Raw genomic sequence first — 18,869 nt, forward strand, 5'->3', positions numbered from 1 at the left:
CGGGCTCCCTCGCTCGCTCCCTGCCCCCGCCGCTGCCGGCGCCGCGCCGAGCGGAGCCCGGCCGGCCACGGGCTGCCTCTCCCGAGGTCCCTTTCCCGAGGGGGGAGGTGGTGGGGGCGCGGCGCAGGCGGGGCGGGGAGGAGAGGAGAGTCCGGGGGAGGCGGCAAGGCTGCGCTCTCGGCTCTCTTCCGATCCCGATCCCCGCGGGCCCAGCGGCCCCAGGCCGGGCCGGAGAGCGCCGGGCCGGAGAGAGCCGAGCCGCCAGGCAGCGGAGGGAGAGAGGAGGAGGACCCGGAGTCTCGCCGCGGGAGGGTGCCCAGGGCGAGGGCGTGCGAGGGGGAGTGACTCCGCGCGCGAGGGTGTGTAAGAGTGTGAGTGCGTGTGTGTGTGTCTGTGTGTGTGTGTCTGTGTGTGTGGAGAGGGGCGCGCGCGTGAGCGGGGGGTGGGGAAACGAGGCAGAGCCTGGTGCGTCTCCCCGGGCGAGTGGAGGAATCCTAGGGTGTGCCTGGAGGTGGCGGAGTGTACCGACGCGGGTGTGAGCGCGTGTGCCAGCGAGGGTGGGCACGGGGGTGAGTGTGGCAAGGTGAGCTGGGTTTGGGGGTGGGGAGGAGCGGCGAGTACGGCGTGAGCGTAAGTTCGGGGGCGTGTGTGGCTGGGGACCCACGGAGAGGTGGCAGGGAGCGCCGGCGTGTGCGCGCGTGGGATGTGTGTGCACCTAGCTGTGTGTCTATTTCTCGCTGACTGTCCACAGGGCAGCAGCACCTGCTTGAGACCAAGCCCGGCCACCTGGCAAGGTGGGGCCCCCTACCGCGCAAGCTTCGCGGCTGGTCCCCGGCTCTCAGCTCCGAGTGCAGAGGCTGGAGAGGTGCCCAGGGGACACACTGCCTCTAACCCCACGTATGAGCCGGTCTCCTCTCGGAGGGCGAAGACACCATCGGAAGGTCAAGATTCGCCCTCCTATTCCGCCACGTCTACCCACTACCCAGACCGAGAGTCTGGACTTGAGAGCGTGAACTCTCACCCGAGCCGGTCCCCTTACAACGGGAGCCCGCCCAGCTCCTCAGTCCCTCCCTGAAGCCCATGGGTCCCCACTGCCCCGTGCCTCGTCGACCCAGGATGGGGAGTGGGAAGGTCAGCATGTGCCCACAGGGCCAGGTGTCCGGCCCAGATTCCCACCCTCAGGGCGGCGGCGCGCAAAGGGCGCAGTCCCCGACGCTGGGCAGACCCGCGGCTCCGGCTTTCCCGGTGTCTCCAGCCTCGGTGCCCGGAACCCCCGATCTCGGCTTGGCGCTCCGGAAGCGAGGCAGCTCGGTGCCCCAGCAGGGACGGGGAACGCTTGGCTTGAGAGATCACATTTCTGGGTGTGGAGAGGTGGGTGCCGAGGCAGAGAAATGCAAAGTGCGTTGTGACCGCGGGGGTGTTCTAGACCGCGAGGGTGTTCTAGACCCTAGCACAATTGTAGACCCAGAGCTGGAAAATGACCTCCCTGAATCCGGAACGGAGCTTCTGGCTTGTGAGAACCCCTAGCCCTCTTCCAGATGAAGAAGTGGGAGTCGGTAATTGTGGTCTGGGCCCTTGTGGGCCCCTGGCACCTTGGAGTCCCTCATTCACTCACTCTCACTTTTTCCGGAGCCCCCTTCAGTCTGTCAGTTTAAAAGGTACACAATTGGCCCTTCAGGAGGTGGGCGTGGGCTCCATTAGCGTTTGCCAGGAGTCCCAGAGCTGTGTGGGATTTGCATACAGTAATAATGATTAACAACACTGCCACTCCCTGGCAGACAGGGGAAGAATTCAGGGAAGGCCCTGGCGCTGCTCCCACCTCCCTCCTCCCTTCCCTCTGGGGAAGGGCTGATTTTCTGGCAACTGCACACCTCAGTTCTGACCCCGGGGAGAAAGTGCCTCGGGTCCTGCGTGGTCACTACTCAGGAGGCGGGGGCACTTCCCTTCATTCCTCCATCCCATGTTCAGGTCGGGAAAGTGAAACCCATATTTTATTTCTGCCCAGGTTTGAACTCCTATACATTCTCACTGTTGTTTAGCATCTTGGGGGCAGCTCAGTGGTTGAGTCTTCCTCACTGTTTGGAGGCCTCAGGAGACAGTTGGGGACATCATTTCTCCTCAGAAAGTCAACTAACGGGACAGTTGTGGCCTCAGACTCGTAAGCTCCGTTTGAAGACTAGACACTGGTCCAGACACCTGCCTCCTCTTTCCTCATAAGCTCGTAACTCATTGCTTAAGTGTGGTAGCTGTAGACTATTCTCTCCTTTCTGTCTTAACCATCTGGGGAAAATAGGAAAGACTGGGATTTCTAGTCTAGGCCAGTGTGGGTTTTGTTTACCAGCCCTTCCTACAACCAGGTGATCTGCAAAATGAGAGCAAGCGATGGGGAGAAAGGAGGCCTCTTGGCTCGGGCAGCTGGAGTAGCCCTACTACCCAGGAGATGCTGTCCCTCCTACCAGTCCCCAGTCATCTATTGCATCTTTCCAGCACTGCCTGTTCTCACCTTCCCCCTCTGCCTCTGGTCCCGGCCTGGCCGGGATTTTCACTTGCTTTTCCCCCATGACACGGCCGCTTTTCCTTTAACTCTCAGCTTCTATTTAAAAAGCTAATTTGGGAGCTTGTCGATGCTCCCAATTCAGACATTTTAAATAGGAACTGAAAGTCAGGAGCTGCCAGGGCACTAGATTTCCTCCCGTTGCCACCAGCACAGCTGAGGCATTTGTTCAGTCACTCCTCTGGCCCTGGCCGTGTGTGTCTGTGTGTGTGAGCACCCGCGAGCTCAGGGTGTATTTCAGGCTATCTTTTCTATTTAAAGATGGTGCTCCTATGGATGACTATTCTTTCTCTGTGTGTGTGTGTCCTTTCCAAGCTGTGCACACATGAAGATTCTTCTTTAGTCCCGTGGCTCTGGCCGGTATTTGCAAAGCTTGTCACCGTGTGGACTGTGAGGGTAATAGGCAGCCCAGCTCAAAGTCGGCTGCTTCTTTGCTGACATGCCAGGCTGGTGTGTCTGCGTGGCTGTTTCCCAGGGCTGCTCTGTTCAGGGTCTCTCTTTGAAGCTATGCCTCATATGCCTCAGGGTGTCCTTAAGGGTCACTCCCACCCTCACTGCTTATAGCTGTCCTATTTTAGCAATCTGCCCCATGCTGGGGCAAGAATTTTGGGGATGGGCTGTACCTCTGAGGGTTACAGCCTTTCTACATTTAGGGTGCTATGTACCTTGGAAGTAAAAAGCACACACTTTGAGGTGAGACTGCCTGGGTTTGAACCTGCCTCTGCTGTTAATTAGCTGTGTGATCATGTGGAAGGTACTTAATCCCTCTGTGCCATGATTTCTTCCTCTCTCAAGTGGCAATAAATAATACTGTCTACTTTATAGGGTTGTGAAGATTAAATGAAGTAACACAGACAAAGTGCTTAGAATCGTGCCTGGAACATGGGAAGTACAATATAATTGTTGGTTGTTGTTGTTCAAGGTAGGAGTGGTGCAGGCAGGAGGTGCAAAGAAATCTGTCTGAGGAGGAAGATAGAACTGCCGGATTGTACACAGAGACACATATAGTCACTCACCCACCCATGCATGTAACAATAAAAATGCCAGGCCACAGCCCACAGGGAGTCAAGTTCACCTTGCTGAGATAGCTGATTCTGTAAGTCCTAGAAAAGGGAGATTTCTGATGAAGGAATAGAGGAAGAGTCTAGGGATAAAGATGAGGAAGGGGCTTGACCATGTCAGAAACCCATGGGACATTTCTAGGGAGCCGATTTTATGCTGAAGAGTAAGTCCCAGGGCCTTCCCTATCCATGTGGTCCCAGCCTCCCTTATTTAACTGCTGAAAGCAAGGCTTTGTGAAAGTGAGCTCCAGTGAGAAACTCAGGAGGGTGGCACTTTGTTCTCCCTGAGGATCCCCTTGGGTTTGGGATACTCTCACTTTCATACTGCCATCGCCTTCTATCCCTTATTCCCATAGCTGGGCATGTGAGCTTTTATTCAGTTGCTATTAGAGTTTATTTCACCTCAGTTCGTGAGCATGTAAAGAAAGAAGATGGGCCCACAGGAAGTTGCTAGCAGGAAGAGGAGCTCTGAAGGACAGGAGGCTGTCCAAGGGATGAAAGCAACATTGCAAATGCTTGGCTTAGCATATCAGCCGTAAGTTGAGAGGCCACCATATGTTGGGCTCCTTGCTAGATTTTCCGTAATCCTGCACTGTAGATATTACCATCATTTTATTGATAGAGAACCTGAAGGTAGCTGGTGGAGAGGGACACTCCAGAAGGATGTGAGGCTGCATAGCTAGATTGGAGCTCTGACCTCTCCCTTTTGCCACTATCCCAGGATCCTTGGTTTCCCTGCTTCTGAAAGTAGAGTATCCTCCTCAGTCAGATAGAGGGGCTTCCCTAAGAGGACACTCTTGTCCTCTTCTGTGTTTGGCCTCCATAAGTTAGGTGTGGGGTTGACATAGTTTGAATATTTGTCCCCTCCAAATCTCATGTTAAAATGCAATCCCCAGTGTTGGAGGTGGGCCTAGTGGGAGATGTTCGGGTCACGGGAGCATATCCCTCATGCATGTCTTGGTGCCCTCCCCATGGTAATGAGTGAGTTCCTGCTTTATTAGTTCACGTGAGAGCTGGTTGTTGTAATGTGTCTGGCACCTCCCTCCTCTCTCTCTTGTTCCTTCTCTTGCTATGTGACACATCTGCTTCCCCTTCCCACCCACCATGAATAAAAGCTTCCTGGGACCTCACCAGAAGCAGATGCTAGTGCTGCGTTTGTACAGCCTGCAGAAACCATGAGCCAAATAAATCTGGACTAATACAGGGGTGGAGGCTCAGTATGTCCAGGGTGGGGATGCACCCTATTTTTCTTCAGGGTGATTTCTGCCTGAGGAATTCCAAAGCTTGGGGGTGGCTTGGCTTTCTCTAGTTTCCCAAGGTGGGGTAGGAGGTGGTGGCATAAATACTGAGGAGCTTTGCCCCAGTCTCAAAAGGCCAGGGCTTTGCCTGCCAGGTATCAGCCCAGGTTGTCCAGCTTCCAGGCCAGGAGGCGCTGTTCAACATTGGTGGCCCCAGTGGCCGAATGCTCACAACTTCTAGTTCAGATGCTTCTCGTCCCTTTCTGAGGGTGGACAACTCTTGCTTCCTGCAGCCCTAAGTCCATTTTGGAGGCCAGTAGTAGCCTGGATGGTCATCTCATTGATCAATAAACTTAGACCAGTTATGGCAAATGAGAAGCCATCCAAGTTACTGGGCTCCAGTGGAGCTTCCGAAAGTCAGCCCTTCCAGTGGACCTTCTGCCAGCCTGACCGCTGCTCCAACCAAGGCAGCTCCTGGGGGAGGCAAAGTCCAGGTGGAGGGTTTTCTGCTCATCAAGACCTCCCTTGGAGGGAGATGCAAGGGAAGGAATAGAAGGGAAGAGAAGGAAGAAAGCAAATATGAGAAGGGGAGACAGGTACTGAGAGTTGGGGGGAAAATCCTAATCATTTGTTTAGTTTCTTGCTAGAAAATCTGGAGAAGGGTGAGTGGAGGCTGGGGATATAACTCTTAGGTGCAGTGACTTGTTTTCTGCTTGTGGTTTCTTTTGCTTGTGTACTGATGTTTCCCAGGTTTCTGTCCTGGGCTTTTTTTGCTTCTCTCTCTGCCCTTTGCCCTGGAGAGTTGATGCAAGCCCATGGTTTCAAGTTTATTCAGATGCTTATGATTTCTTCCTGCATTCTTCTGGCCCCAATAATGATCCACCATGCATCTCCATCTTTGTACATAGGCACCTCTATGCTTCATCTCACCAGCAGCCTTAATCCTTCTGCAATCGTTTCCTCTAAAAAACCCTGTTCCTATCATGGTATATCCCCCACTTTCTTTCCAGCCTTACCTTCTTCTACTTACTCACATCTTTCTAGCATGTAGATCTTTTCGTCATTACCTGCAAAATCTCATATCTTCATGCCTTTGTACATGCTGCACCCTCTTCCAGAAATGCCTTTCACCACTTCCTATTTCCTTTGTCTTCCTAGCAAACTTCCACTTAGCCTCAAACATTAAATACCCAAGACAAAAGTCACATAAGTATTGGTAAAGTCCTCCCCCACATCCTGGGATGAACTAATCATTCCCCACTTTGGATTTTCAGTCCTTCCTGTGTACCTCAAATATGGTTCTTATGACCTGTATGGCCTTGTTTTCTGCATGGTGGTATCCCTCTCTGGACTTCAAACTGTTTAAGGCAAGGACCATCATCTTAGCCATTTCTGAAGCCTAGCTCAGTGCTCGGCACATTGCAGATGTTCAATACATTTGCATTAATAATTTATTTTAACTTTAATTTACGTGGCTCCCTTGATTGTATGTAACTGGGAATATGCAATTAATTTGTCAACTGGTTGGTCTCCATGTCCTATGTGATTGATCTTAAGCACTAGCATGAGGACAGAAAGAAAGAATGAGGGTGTTCGATTTTCAGCTGATCCTAGATGAAAAGAGCCCCAAAGCCCCCCTTCTCCAGTGGGGAGGAAAGGAAAGGCTTTTCGTATCTACAAAGTGAGCCCTCAGTCGATGCTGCCTGCAGAGACCTTGCCAGTGTTCTTTTCTTGAACCAGATTGGTTTTCAGAGAACTCTTTTCTTTCCTTTCTGGCAGAATGTCAATCACATACTCAGAATATCACCTCCTTGGGCACAGCCAGGGCATGGTCCATTGAAAATGTTCCTGACTGCCTGAAGCTGATGGCTCACCATAAAAGCCAAAATGGGGACCTGTCAAAAATGTATTAGCCAAACTATGGCTTGGCTCAGGAAGATGCCAAGACCAAAGGCTGCTGAACTTTACGTATAAACTTGCATGAAAAGCACATCACTGATCCGAGACAGTGGAGGCTTAGTGGTGAGAACATGGCCTCTGGATAGACCTAGTTTCAAGTCTTGGCTCTGTCATTCACCAGCTGTGTGAATTTGGGCAAACCACTTTTTTTCTCTGATGCTCAGTTCCTTCACCTGGCAAAAAGGGTTATAATGATGGCATCAACTCATAAGGTTCATGAGGACTGAGTTAGATAATGCATACACATGTTTCATATACAAGAATAAATAAAAATGTTGGCTGTTTTAATATTGTCACTGAGTCTACATGTGTCTGAAACTAGGTCTTTTAAATCCTGGGTACAGCTTTACAAGCAGTATTGTGTAGTTTAGACAGATCACCTGAGTTCTTTCTATGTAATTACTGTTTCTACTGAACCTTGGTAAATGTGTGAAATCAGAGAAATCTGTCCCTAGATACTCCCCTCACCCCAGGGGCTCCTCTCTCCATTCTGTGCAACCCCATTTCTGTAGCCTTGAGCTTCAGCCCATTTCTCTCCATTTCCTCTTCATTAACAAGAACTGATAAAATTATTTGAACTGATATGTAAGTGACCATCTCATCCAGAGATACAGTATTCACATTTTAGTAGGTCAGAGCCTTAAGCCAAGGCAGTGAAATAGAGTGGATGGTACTTCAAGCATTCATCAAAGTAATGGGGAAAGTTTGTGGTCCCAGGAGACTCTTCCCAATTCCACAGAGTCCTGCCCATTCATAAAACTGGTACTATTGATGCATTATAAGCAAGGTGGTCCGTGTTTGAATTCTGCAGCTGGAAAATCAAGTCTCCAGCTTTTGCAAAAGTGTTGTAATAGGGAAATTTGGGCACTCATTTTATATACCAACCTCTTCTTAGTAAACAGACGCAGCTCATGAGCACCAAGGCCTTTCCGGCAGTGCACATCTATGATACTTATACTCAAGTGCATTTTTTTCTTCAGAGCTCAAGGCTAGAGTTGGGTGTTTTTGCCTCACTGGGTTTGCAGGAGACTCAGCTACAAAGTCATTAATTGCTTTGGTGAATCAACAAGTAAAGAAAGACAGTCCAGCTATTGTCCCCACACTGCAAAATCATAAGAGACTTCTGGACTTCTCTGCAAAATCCTCATTAAAGATGAGTCCTCATGGCTCTTACAGAATTCTTTATTATGTTCTTTGAGCTGAGACTACAAGGTAAAGAAAGAAAAAAGGGAAATAACTAAATTTGTTATCAAGAAAAATTTCAAACATATACAAAAGTGAAAGAATTGTATAATATACACCCATGAACATGTCATTTAGCTTTGAAAGTTACCAACTCATGGCCAATCATTTTTCATCCGTACCCTACTCACACACTCCCCTACCATAATTTTGAAACAAATTCCAAATATAATTTCATCTGTAAATATTTCTGTGATTGCACCTTTGTTATATCCAACAAAATCCATCTCTCTAAAAGAGAAGTCATTCTTTCCGCCCTCCGAGATGCTAAGAACATTTGGCCAGTACCTGCATACGTGCCCAGGAGTGGTCCCTGGGTTAGGCAAGCTTGAGGGTTTGCTGAATGCTGTCCAAAGTTTGTCCTTTTCCTTGGGTAAAAAAAAAAGAACCCATAAAATGTCTGGTAGAGGTGCGACTATGTGAACCTTTTTTTTTTTTTTGTCAGCAGAGATGATGCTCAATAGCTGTGATGAGATCCACGCTGAGAGAAGAGTCATGGTCATGAATCCCGCTGGATTCATCATTTTCCACATACTTTACTTCATTTAGCTTTCACTAGTTCTCATGTTGGTTCCATTTTACAGATAAGAAAACTAAGACCTAAGGTCACACAGCTAGTAGTTACTTGTGGCAGAGACTGACTAGATGCTAATCAAATTCAGTTCTTCTTTTCTGTAGATACAGTTAGATTACTTTCCCAGGTTCTCTTGCAGTTAGGTTTGGCCATCTGACTAAGTTCTAGCCAAAGTAATATAGGCCAGTCCCATAAAAAACATCTAGGGCAATTTAGCATGTTCTTTCTCCATCCACTAGCTGAATGGAAAAAATTTCAAGGGCTTAGAAGAGACAGAGCCACAAGAACGAAGGAACTTGGGTCCCTGGGTGACTATGTGAAGTAGAGATCCCTCCCAACATTCTGTGAACTGTGAAATACGCAAAATAAATAAATAAATAAATTTTTATTACGCGAAACTGCTGAATTGTGGGTGACACGTGTTAAAGTAGTAAAGCCTACCGTGACCAATACACTGCCACACATGGGATTTAAATTCAATCTGACTAAGCCAATGTCCAAAGTCTTCCCCTAAACCACACTGCCTCCGGGCACAACAAATAAGAATTGCTTATAAGAATCACCTACATGCTCAGCATGTGATAGGACTGTCTTCAAGGAGATCTCGCATCTTAGATTTGTGCTAATATGATAGCCACTAGCCACATGGGGCTGTTTAAATTAAAGTTTAAATTAATTAAAATAAAGTTAAAAATTCAGTTTCTTAATTGCAGGCTCACGTTTCAAGTATGTAGTAGTCTCATGTAGCTAATGGCTACCATGTTGGAAATGTGCAGACAGAACATTTCTGTCATCATGGAAAGTTCTGTTAGATAATGCTGTCTTAGATAGACCTTCATTCACAATACACCCTTCCTCAGACCCCCACAGAAAAGCTGGAAGAAGCTAGGGATGCTGCTTACGAGAGGGCGGAGGGTAGCATAGCCAGCAATCAGATTATCATAGATATAAAAGCCTCTCCCCTGACCTGAACCTTGAATCTTTTTTCTTACCTTTCCTAGTTAACTCTCAGGCAATCATCCTATGGCCCTCCTGTACTCACTGGTAACATAATTTGGATATGACTTCCTCAAACAGAAGGAGCTCTGTTTGACCCTGTTCTCCAGACAGTCCTGAGAGCAGGGTCCGCACATCATTCCCTCCCCAGCCACTGTGTAGATGCTGAGCATTAGACACCAAGAGACTGGCATCTGACAGGGCTGCACTTCCTAGCCTGGATTAGGGATATTTCACACAGCAGCCAGAGCGATTTTTCAAAACACATATCCAACAATGTTGCCCATTAGTTGAAATCCTATAATTCTCACTGCCCTCAGAATTGAGTAAGCATATCTCAACATGTCTCCTGTTGTTACTGAATTCATTGATTACTTCTGCTTTTCCACTTTCCACTCCTGGACCCCTTGAACCTGGTGTTCCTGCCACGTTGAAAGTGCTGCAGTTCTCTAAACTCACAGGTTTGCTTTTACCCCTGAGTGTTTGCTCAGGCTGTTCCTTCTGCAGGGACTCTATCCTTCCCCATGTCTGTTTAGCTAACTCCTACATGTAGGGCTTAGCTTGGAAATACTTCTTCCCCACTCCCACCCCCTTTCCCACTATAGAACGTACCACACTTCCCAGCCATGTTTAGGGAACAGCAGATGTTTTCAGTTCAGGTATCAAAAGCAGAGACTATTTTGTGGAGGTTTTTCTCAAGAGGCTGACCCTTCCCAATCCATCTAAATCATGAGTCTTAGTCCCTCCCTCCTTTCAACACATACACAGGCATGTGCACACACACACACACACACACACACACACACGCACATTTCCTATTGACTTAATTCCTCTGCAGAGTCACCGGAGGCAAGTGGAGCCCTGTAAATCTCTCACAAGCTGTAATGCCCAGAAACCTATGCTCCTTGACCCCAGCCAGCCACTGTGAAGTAAGTGCTACTAAATCCATGGGCCATGCCCCACTCCCCCTCCTACTTGGCATGATCCCATCATCTGAAAGGGGGGTCTGATATACAAAATAGGGTGTGGCAGTCACAATCCAAACTGGTGCCGAGAAGTGCTGCGGGTCTTCACTTCATTGGATTACTTTTATGGGATCGGAGCAGATAGAGGCAGTGACTCCAATGCCTGAGACAACATGACAATAAATTGCCATGGTGGCTCTTCCATGGCTCATAACTAGTAAATCAAATCTATTGAACAATACATTTACTGCAAATTTAAGAAGCTGTTCTTCCATTTTTTAAGTGTATGTGTTAAATCATGCCCAGAGTCATAAAGAATGGAGACAGCCAGCCTCGGTGTGAAACAACAACAACAAAAAATAAACAGCCACAAGCTTAAAGAAGTTAGAAAATGCTAAATTCTTGGTTGATGAGAGAGTGAATACCCTTCCTGATAGCTCCATGGGGCTCTTTTCCCACTGAGACAGGCTAGAATCTCCAAAGTGGTAAGCTAATGACTTCTTAACTAATGCCTGAGTCAATTTTGCAAATACACGTTCAATGTTAGCAGGCTCCTTCTTTGTTCCAGATTCCTGACGTGGACAGAAAAGGAAACACAACAGCCTTCTTAGTGAATTACAGCACTGCTTGTATCAGTGGGATGGTGATGAGGGTCAGGAGAGGGAGTGACTTACTGTTTTTCTCTAGAAGATTCCTTTTCTCCTCATTTCACTCTATTCAAGTGCTACTGAGTTGAATGCAACTCCCAACTCAAGATGCTGTTTTGGCCATGCTTTGCTGTCAGCGTGCTTTGTCTTATCTGTATTCCCCTGCCCAACCTACATATTAACAGGAATCTGGCAACCTGGCATTCAATAAACGTTTTATTTGAACTGATAGGTCTTTATCCACTAATGTTAGTTCAATAAAAACTTCTTAAACAATTCATTCATTCATTTACACACAAATGTTGAATATGCAATTGCTGTGCTGGGCGTATGGTGGTGAGCAAGATAGATACTGACCTTGTGTTCTTGGAGTACAGCTCATGTTTAAAGAGAAAGACAGACAGTGAATCTGCATTCTGCACTGATGGTTACACTTACTAAAACCTCATCTGGGGTCAGTGAAGCCTGGGGGGTGACTAGAAGCTAGATTTACAAATTCCCAAAATGATCCAATGAGATAGAGCTATGATTCCATTTTCAGATGAAGAACTGGAGGCATGCGTCACACAGCTGCAGCAGTGGCAGAGCTAGTATGTGTGATAGGGGTGTGTGTGGACTCTCGGGAAGCACAGGGAGGAGACATTTGGTCCAGCCGAGCTGTCAGGGAAGATGATCTGGAGGAAACGACATCTGAGCAGGGCCTGGAAAGCAGGCAGGAATCTACCAAATGAGTGAGGGAATGATGTGACCACCAGGCAGAGCAAAGACACCAGGGCATGAAACATCACAGCATGTGCCTGGAGTGTGAAGCCAGAGGGAGGGCACATCAGGACCGAGGTGGGGGAAGCAGCCTATGGAGGTCTTGTGTGGCAAGCTCAGGAGTTGGACCCTATTCTGCAGGCCATAATGTGCCACCGAAGGGCTTCAGGCAGATGCATAATGCAGTCAGATCTTGTTTGAAAAAACCACTCTGGCCCGGCCATGTGGAGGATGGATTTGAGGAGGACCAGATGGGAAGCAGGGGGACCAATTAGCAGGCTATTGCAGTATTCCAGGAGAGAGATGAGGAGGGCTTCAACTAGGGCAATGGTACTGGGAATGGACAAGAGGAACACAAGAGACATATGTTTGTGGTAAAAATGATCAGAACTCTTGACTGGCTGGATGTGGAGCAGCACAAGAAGGTCCCAGGTCAGGCTGTACTGCCTGGACAAATGACTGTGCTAATCTGGGACACAGGAATGCAAAGCGGAGTTGCTGGGGGTGTAGATGCAGTCCTTCCAGGAAGGAAGGTGGTCATAGTTCTCTCTCAGGGTCTTTTCCAGCCAGAGCTGTTTATGCTGGACTGGAGAGACCTGTCAGCTGAGGACATTCAAGGCCTGAGAGCAATGCAGATCTTCAGAAACAGGCTGGGTTCACCTGAAACAAACTCAACAACTCCTTTGGTTATAGGGGGATAAATTTTCAAAATAAAGGTGAGCAAATCCCACCATAGCAGGCCACAGAGGCTAAAGGATTATAGAACTACTGATCACGGTTGAGATATAGGAGAGATTAACTCTTGGGTCTCATCCCCCATGATTCTTCTTCCCACCCTCTTCCGGTCCCCCAATCAGCACACGTGTGCACACACATACGCTGAAGCATGCATACGCGCATGTGCATACGCTTTATCATCCTTAAACTTCTCACCTTCCCCCAGACACACCAGGCCTGCCCCACTTCCTTTTTGCACCTGCTGTTCTCCCTGCCTGCAGAGTCTTTCCTCCAAGTTCTCCACTGGGCAAAATTGTTTTCTTCCTTCCACACCAATCCAGATGCCTGGCCTCTTTGATGCCCAGCCCCACTACCCCATGTGGGGTTAATTGTCCTGCCCTCAGTGTCCTCTCCACACTTCCCCCCGCCCCACCCCTGTCAAAGAGCACTTTGTATTGTGTTTCCCTGAGTTCTTTCTTCACTGCCAAGCTGAACTCTTGAAGTCTTGTCAATCTTGGTATCCCCAGCAGTGGCACAAGTTCTGGTCCATCACTGGTGCTCAAAAACTGAGGAATGAGCACATTCCCTGAAGATGGACTAGAATATACCTTCCCTAGCCATGATCTCAAGTTCTTCACTTAAATGAAGGGTGGCGTATTTATTCTCTGGACACTCACATGCCACTGGGAAATAAAGCCTGAAAACACATGAGACGAAGGCTGTAAAGGTGATGCCTACCTTCACTCTCAGTTCTACATGAATAGGTCAATTATGTTTCTGAAATTGGCCCTTATATTTATCCCCACTTTACAGATAAGGGTTCCACCCTCAGGGAAGGCAACAGCTCTTTTGGACTAAAATGATCAAAGACTTGTTTAACATCTTTCAAGGGAAATGAGTAGGTAAATGAGAACACCAGCTGTCTGGGGTTTGGTTCTTACAGAGATTTCCCCACGCTGACCACAGTTGGTGGGCCCAGATGAAGCCCCCCCAGAGAGCAAAACCTTCAGTTGTTTGTCAGGTGGCCTGTGCAGTCCTCTGGGATTCTTATTGGCTTCAGGAGCAGGAGGGGGACTGACCACTATGAACCAATTTATTAGCCTCCCAAGAATTATCTCTGCCTGCCTCAGGCTGGGCACCTCAACTTGACAAAGTTGGTGCTCACAAGCAGGGCAATAGACAAGGGCCAGGAGTAGCTGGAGACTGGAATCATCATCATTATGAAATCAATACCAGCAATGACAGCAACAGAAACTCTTCCCTGACATTTACTATGTGCCACACAGTGTTCTAAGCCTTTCTCTGGATTCGTATTTTATAGTCCTTACAATGCTTCTCTGAAGTAGGTACTGTCATTCCCATTTGTCAGATGAAAAAACAGAGGTGCAGAGAAGTTCAGCAATTGGCTTAAGATCAGATAGCAGAGCTGGGATTTGAAACCAAACAGTGTGATTCCAGAGCTGCTATTCTTAAATATTATGCTGCAGGGAAGTGCAGAAGGCAAACCAGTACTTTGACCTTCCATAGAAGGGCACACTAGGAAATAAGAAGCCAGCATTTGCTCTTACTCTGACCGCCATACACCTCCAGGCTGTCCAACTCCAGGCAGGGATGAATGTCTGCTCCTTGCTAGGTTAGAGCTCTGCAGAGTCCAGAAAGTACAAGTGAGCTGGAGAATGCTGGGCGGATGAGCTGGGTGCCCCTTTTCCCTCGGCCTTGCAGCCATGGCCTTCAGATTGCTGCCTCTCCTGAGTGCCAGGATTGCTGCTGTCTGGAGCCTAATCTCCATTCTGGTGGTTTTGGTTGCTATGGTAATTGAATTCACTTAAAGTTGTCTCCAATCTAGTCTGTCTACTTCTTTCTGCCCATAACCTGGAAGGGCACAGGCCCAGGATGGAGGGCAAGAAGGATAAGGGATTGCTGCCCTGGGAAGCCTACATGTTTTTCCTGACCCAGAGATCTTCCTCAGTGGCAAACAGAAGAGAAAATCACAAAGAAACGTTTATTGCAAGTCTCTCTCCATCTTCCTCTTTGCTGCCTTAGCTCCTTTCTGCATAGATGCATTGGAGTTAGATGGGCTGGAAAGGCAGGGACTGGCACAAGGTACTCTGAGAGCCTCTTCCATTCTTCAGTGTTTTGTTACTCATTCAACAAACACTTATTGAAGGTTGACTGTATTCTAGGCTACTTGCCTAGACAGGGGTCTCTCTGGGGCCAGCTCAGGATCCAGAGCCACAGGGAATGTCCCCTGACAGCACATGTCTGTGTGGCTACCACTCTGAGATTTCAGGAGAATGGGCAGCTAGGCCAGACCCTGACAGGAAGATTAGGGACTGTGGGACATCTCCCTTTCCTCCTTTCTCTGCTAGAGGGAGATTCATCACACAGCTTAGGGCTGCTGAGCAAGTGGAGAGGAATCAGAGATCCTAGAAACTAAGCTGCAGAGGAATAGGACCATCCCTGGATGGGACCTGAGGTGCAAATAATACTCATTTTCTCCACCATTCTAATGCAAAAAGAGTTTTGACACGTAAGACAAATGACAAGGATGGAAACCCATACCAAAGAGCTGCCTGAGGGGTGTGTAGGAATGGCATTCCCTTCCCCTGACCACCGCCACTTTGCTTGGATGATAAGGGAGTGGGGATAAGAAGGTTATAGTAGATTATAGGTGAGTGTGTGTTTGCAAGTCTCAGTCAGAGAAATCTCTGTGCAGAGTCAAGGTAGGGAATGAACTAAAATAAGGAACGTGGAACATCAGTGTGGGGGAGTTCTGTTTGGGACAGGTGAGTGAGGTGCCTGGTGTATTCAAGGTCAGGTACCCGATAGGCAGAAAGAAGTGTATTTCTAGCACTTGGGAGAGAATTGCTCGTTAGAAATGCACATGTGAGAATCATCAGCCTAGAGGTGACAGCTGAAGTTGTGAGAAAAGACGACATTGCCCAGGAAGAAGATGCAGAGGAGGGATGTGAGAGGAGGCAAGCACAGCTCCTTGGAGAGTGGTCAGAGGCAGGGCAGTTAGTGTCTTTTAGGAAGCAAGGGAGTGGCCTGGAGTCAGTGATTGGTAGGAAATAGTTAGTAGTACACATATTGTGTGGGCTTCAGGGAAAATGCTGCTGAGGGAGTTGTGGAAAGTCGGGCTAGTGCAGTGGCTGTCAAATGTGAAAATGCATCATGATGACTGGAGGCCTTATTACAACACAGAGGGCTGGACCCCACCCCCAGAGTCTCTAATTCATTAGGTTGGAGTGGAACCCAGGAATTCACCTTCCTTCCTTCCTTCCCCCCCCCTTCCTTCCTTCCTTCCTTCCTTCCTTCCTTCCTTCCTTCCTTCCCCTTTTTCCTTCCTTCCCTTTTCTTTCTTTCTTTCTTTCTTTCTTTCTTTCTTTCTTTCTTTCTTTCTTTCTTTCTCTTTCTTGTCTTCTTTTCTTCTTTCTTTTCTTTCTCTCTTTTCTTTCTTTCTCTCCTTCTTTCTTTCTTTTTTTTTTTTTTTTTAACAGAGTCTCCCTCTGTCCCCCAGACTGGAGCAATCGTGGATCCTGGCTCACTGCAACCTTGACTTCCTGGACTCAAGGAATCCTCCCACCTCTGCCTCCTAATGTACTGGGATTACAGGCCAGGCATGAGCCACCAACTGGGCTAGAATTTATATTTCTAACAGGTTCCCAAATGCAAGTTGATGCTGCTGGTCTAGGGACACACCTTGTGAACCAGTAAAGTGATAAACCTGCACTTGAGAAGGTTCAAATTTCATTTCACCCACCCTTTATTGTGGCCCAAGTGGGACAGGATGAGAGGAGATGCTGGACTTTGGTTAAAGAGCAGAAGTGGAGAAAAAGATGGAGAGTGCAAGGCAGTTCCTTGGAAATAGAGTGGATACTGAGGGAACGTGATGACACAGAAGGGGGATGGCCTGAGGGACACAGCCACGGCCATGACTGTGGGTCTGTGATTTTGAGTTGTGTAAAGAAATCAGTGGTGAGTCTGACAGATGGGAATATGGGGATTACAGCCAGCCCCACGGTTCTGTTTGGAGTCCTGGATGAAAGCCTAGAGTCTCCCTTCTAGAGCACCTCATCCCTCGGCCCTCTCCTTAGCCCCTCTCTTCTAACCTTCTAGGATTATTGCCAGACTCTGGGCCCCAGGCCTTCCCAAGCAGAACAGAGGCAGCTGCCTCATATCCTGGGTCATCTCTCACTGGGGTTGCTCTGTGGACAAGAAGACCTGGTACTTTTTTCATTTTCTTTCCAAGACTCCAGATCAGGCACTTTGAGAATGCTGTGAGGAGGCTCCTGACCTCAATGCCAAACACCCTCTTGAAACTGAGCCACCCTGCCAGGGGGGAGGTGCAGAACTTGAGTCTTATTTTCTCTCAGCGGAGCAAGTCCATAAAGAAAATCCAATTCATCGGTGTCCAAGAGAACATTACCAAGATAGACGAGACACCATGGGCAGTATTTAATTATGAGCAGGCACAGCAAATAGGAAGGACGCAATAAAAATGCTAATCAGGGAGGAAAAAACAGACTTCGTTTTCAGCTAAGCTCATCTCTTCCCCCTCCATTTCCAGCCCCCAGATGAGTGCCGCAGACCAGGTTCTGAATGTGACTCGGTGACAGGTGAGTCCATTTTAGCCCCCTCACCCCTACCGACTTCTTCCTGCCTCCATTGTCCCAATCTCCTAGTTCCTAGAAGATCCAGTCCAAAAAGAGGGAGACTAGCTTTCCCTTGCAAGCACACAGTTTCCGCTTCAGCCAGGGAGAACTGGCAGGGAACTTAGAGAGAGAATGAAGTTATTTTTCAGGGCTCAGTTCCATGTCCCAGGGAGCACTTTAAGAAGGAACAATCTCCCCTTCTCAGTGGCATATCCAGAACTTGCATGAGAAGGGAGGGAGACCAGCTAAGTGCCCCCTGACAAACCTGAATTTAATGTGTTGGGCTTAGTCTCTGGCCTCTTCCTAAGTGGCTCAGGCAATCCAACTGCAAGCCACTTAGGATGAGCTTGGGGGCATTCAGCCAGGCCCAAAGCAAATTCTCAATTCCTTTCAACTTGGCTGAGCTTAATGCTGAAATATGGTTTAGGAATTGCAGGCCATTACCGTCTCACCCCAATTTGGCAGACTCCTCATGTAGCCAGATCCTTTGGGTCACTATATCCTTCCTTACTAAAGCTCAACTTTTCACACTGCTGCCAGGCAGATTTATTTCTCTAGTTTTGCTTGGTTGCTGGGCTGCCTGGATCCCAAGCCTCATGCTGCTTTTGGGTAAAATTTGCTTGTTTTTGCAGCCCTCAGTATCCCGACTCAGTCCAGGCTCTTTCCCTAAGTTTGTTTCTTCTGTTTACTGGGCATACCATTCATCCTGGCTGGTTTCCATGCAATTTCCTTGTCACTTGATTAATCTCTCTCTGGTCTTCTCAAATCTGTATGCAGCTTGAGGTCTTCCCAACATCACCAAGACAGGACCTGGGCTTGAGGACCATCTGGCATCTCACTCTGGATCACCTCCCTTCCCTCCATGACTCAGGGAGAAAGAACCCAGGCCTTAAACTCCTAGTTACGGCCCCTTCCTGGAAAAGTATCTGTTAGATTAAAAGTTCACATACCAGCTTAGCTACTTAACTGGTATGGAACCCTAAACAAGCTACTTAACTTCTCTGTGCCTCAGTTTCCTCATCTAACCAATGGAGATAACATTATCTTCCTCATATTTATTATAAGAATTCAGTGCAAACACGTGTAAAGCGATTAGAAGAGTGCCAGTCACATAATAAACATTCAGAAGGGGTTAGCTATCATCATCGTCATCATCATCATTATTATTATTGTTATGACATTTATTATTAAAGTCAATGATTATCTTATTTGCCCGTATGTCCAGGTACTTGGTAGAGTGGCATAAATTAACATGCAATAATCATTGAATGAGTGAATGAATGAATGAATGTTCATTTAAGCTAATTCTTTCAAAGACATTACCCGTCCTAGGAAAATCTAAAGAGAGGACCTATGATGACAAGGCTTTACACGTAAGTGGCTAATGGTGTGATTTCAGGCATGTGTGGGAAAGGGATTTTGAGTCAGTGGTTCTTTTCACAATCTCCTTCATATTGAGTCACATAGTTGCTAGAAACATAACTAGGCCTGATTTTCTGGTC

General features: G+C 47.8%; 1 protein-coding gene across 1 annotated transcript; it reads left to right on the plus strand.

Annotated features, from left to right (window-relative positions):
• Positions 1 to 1,080: 1,080 nt before the first annotated feature.
• Positions 1,081 to 7,505, plus strand: LINC01750 (long intergenic non-protein coding RNA 1750). Its single transcript, XM_017869590.1, has 2 exons — positions 1,081 to 1,371; positions 6,633 to 7,505. Exons 1-2 carry the CDS (start codon positions 1,081 to 1,083, stop codon positions 6,711 to 6,713), a joined length of 372 nt encoding a protein of 123 aa, XP_017725079.1. The 3' UTR covers positions 6,714 to 7,505.
• The last annotated feature ends 11,364 nt before the right edge of the window (positions 7,506 to 18,869 follow it).

The sequence above is a fragment of the Rhinopithecus bieti genome, unplaced genomic scaffold (genome assembly GCF_001698545.2).
Source record: "Rhinopithecus bieti isolate Rb0 unplaced genomic scaffold, ASM169854v2 scaffold_3040, whole genome shotgun sequence".
Taxonomy (NCBI): domain Eukaryota; kingdom Metazoa; phylum Chordata; class Mammalia; order Primates; family Cercopithecidae; genus Rhinopithecus; species Rhinopithecus bieti.

What these genes read in the sequence shown, in the direction of transcription:
- LINC01750 (XM_017869590.1), top strand. Translation starts at nt 1,081, where the DNA reads ATGGGTCCCCACTGCCCCGTGCCTCGTCGACCCAGGATGGGGAGTGGG. An exon ending in ACATTTCTGGGTGTGGAGAG is followed by an intron (nt 1,372 to 6,632) that starts GTGGGTGCCGAG and finishes CCTTTCTGGCAG; the next exon opens with AATGTCAATCACATACTCAG.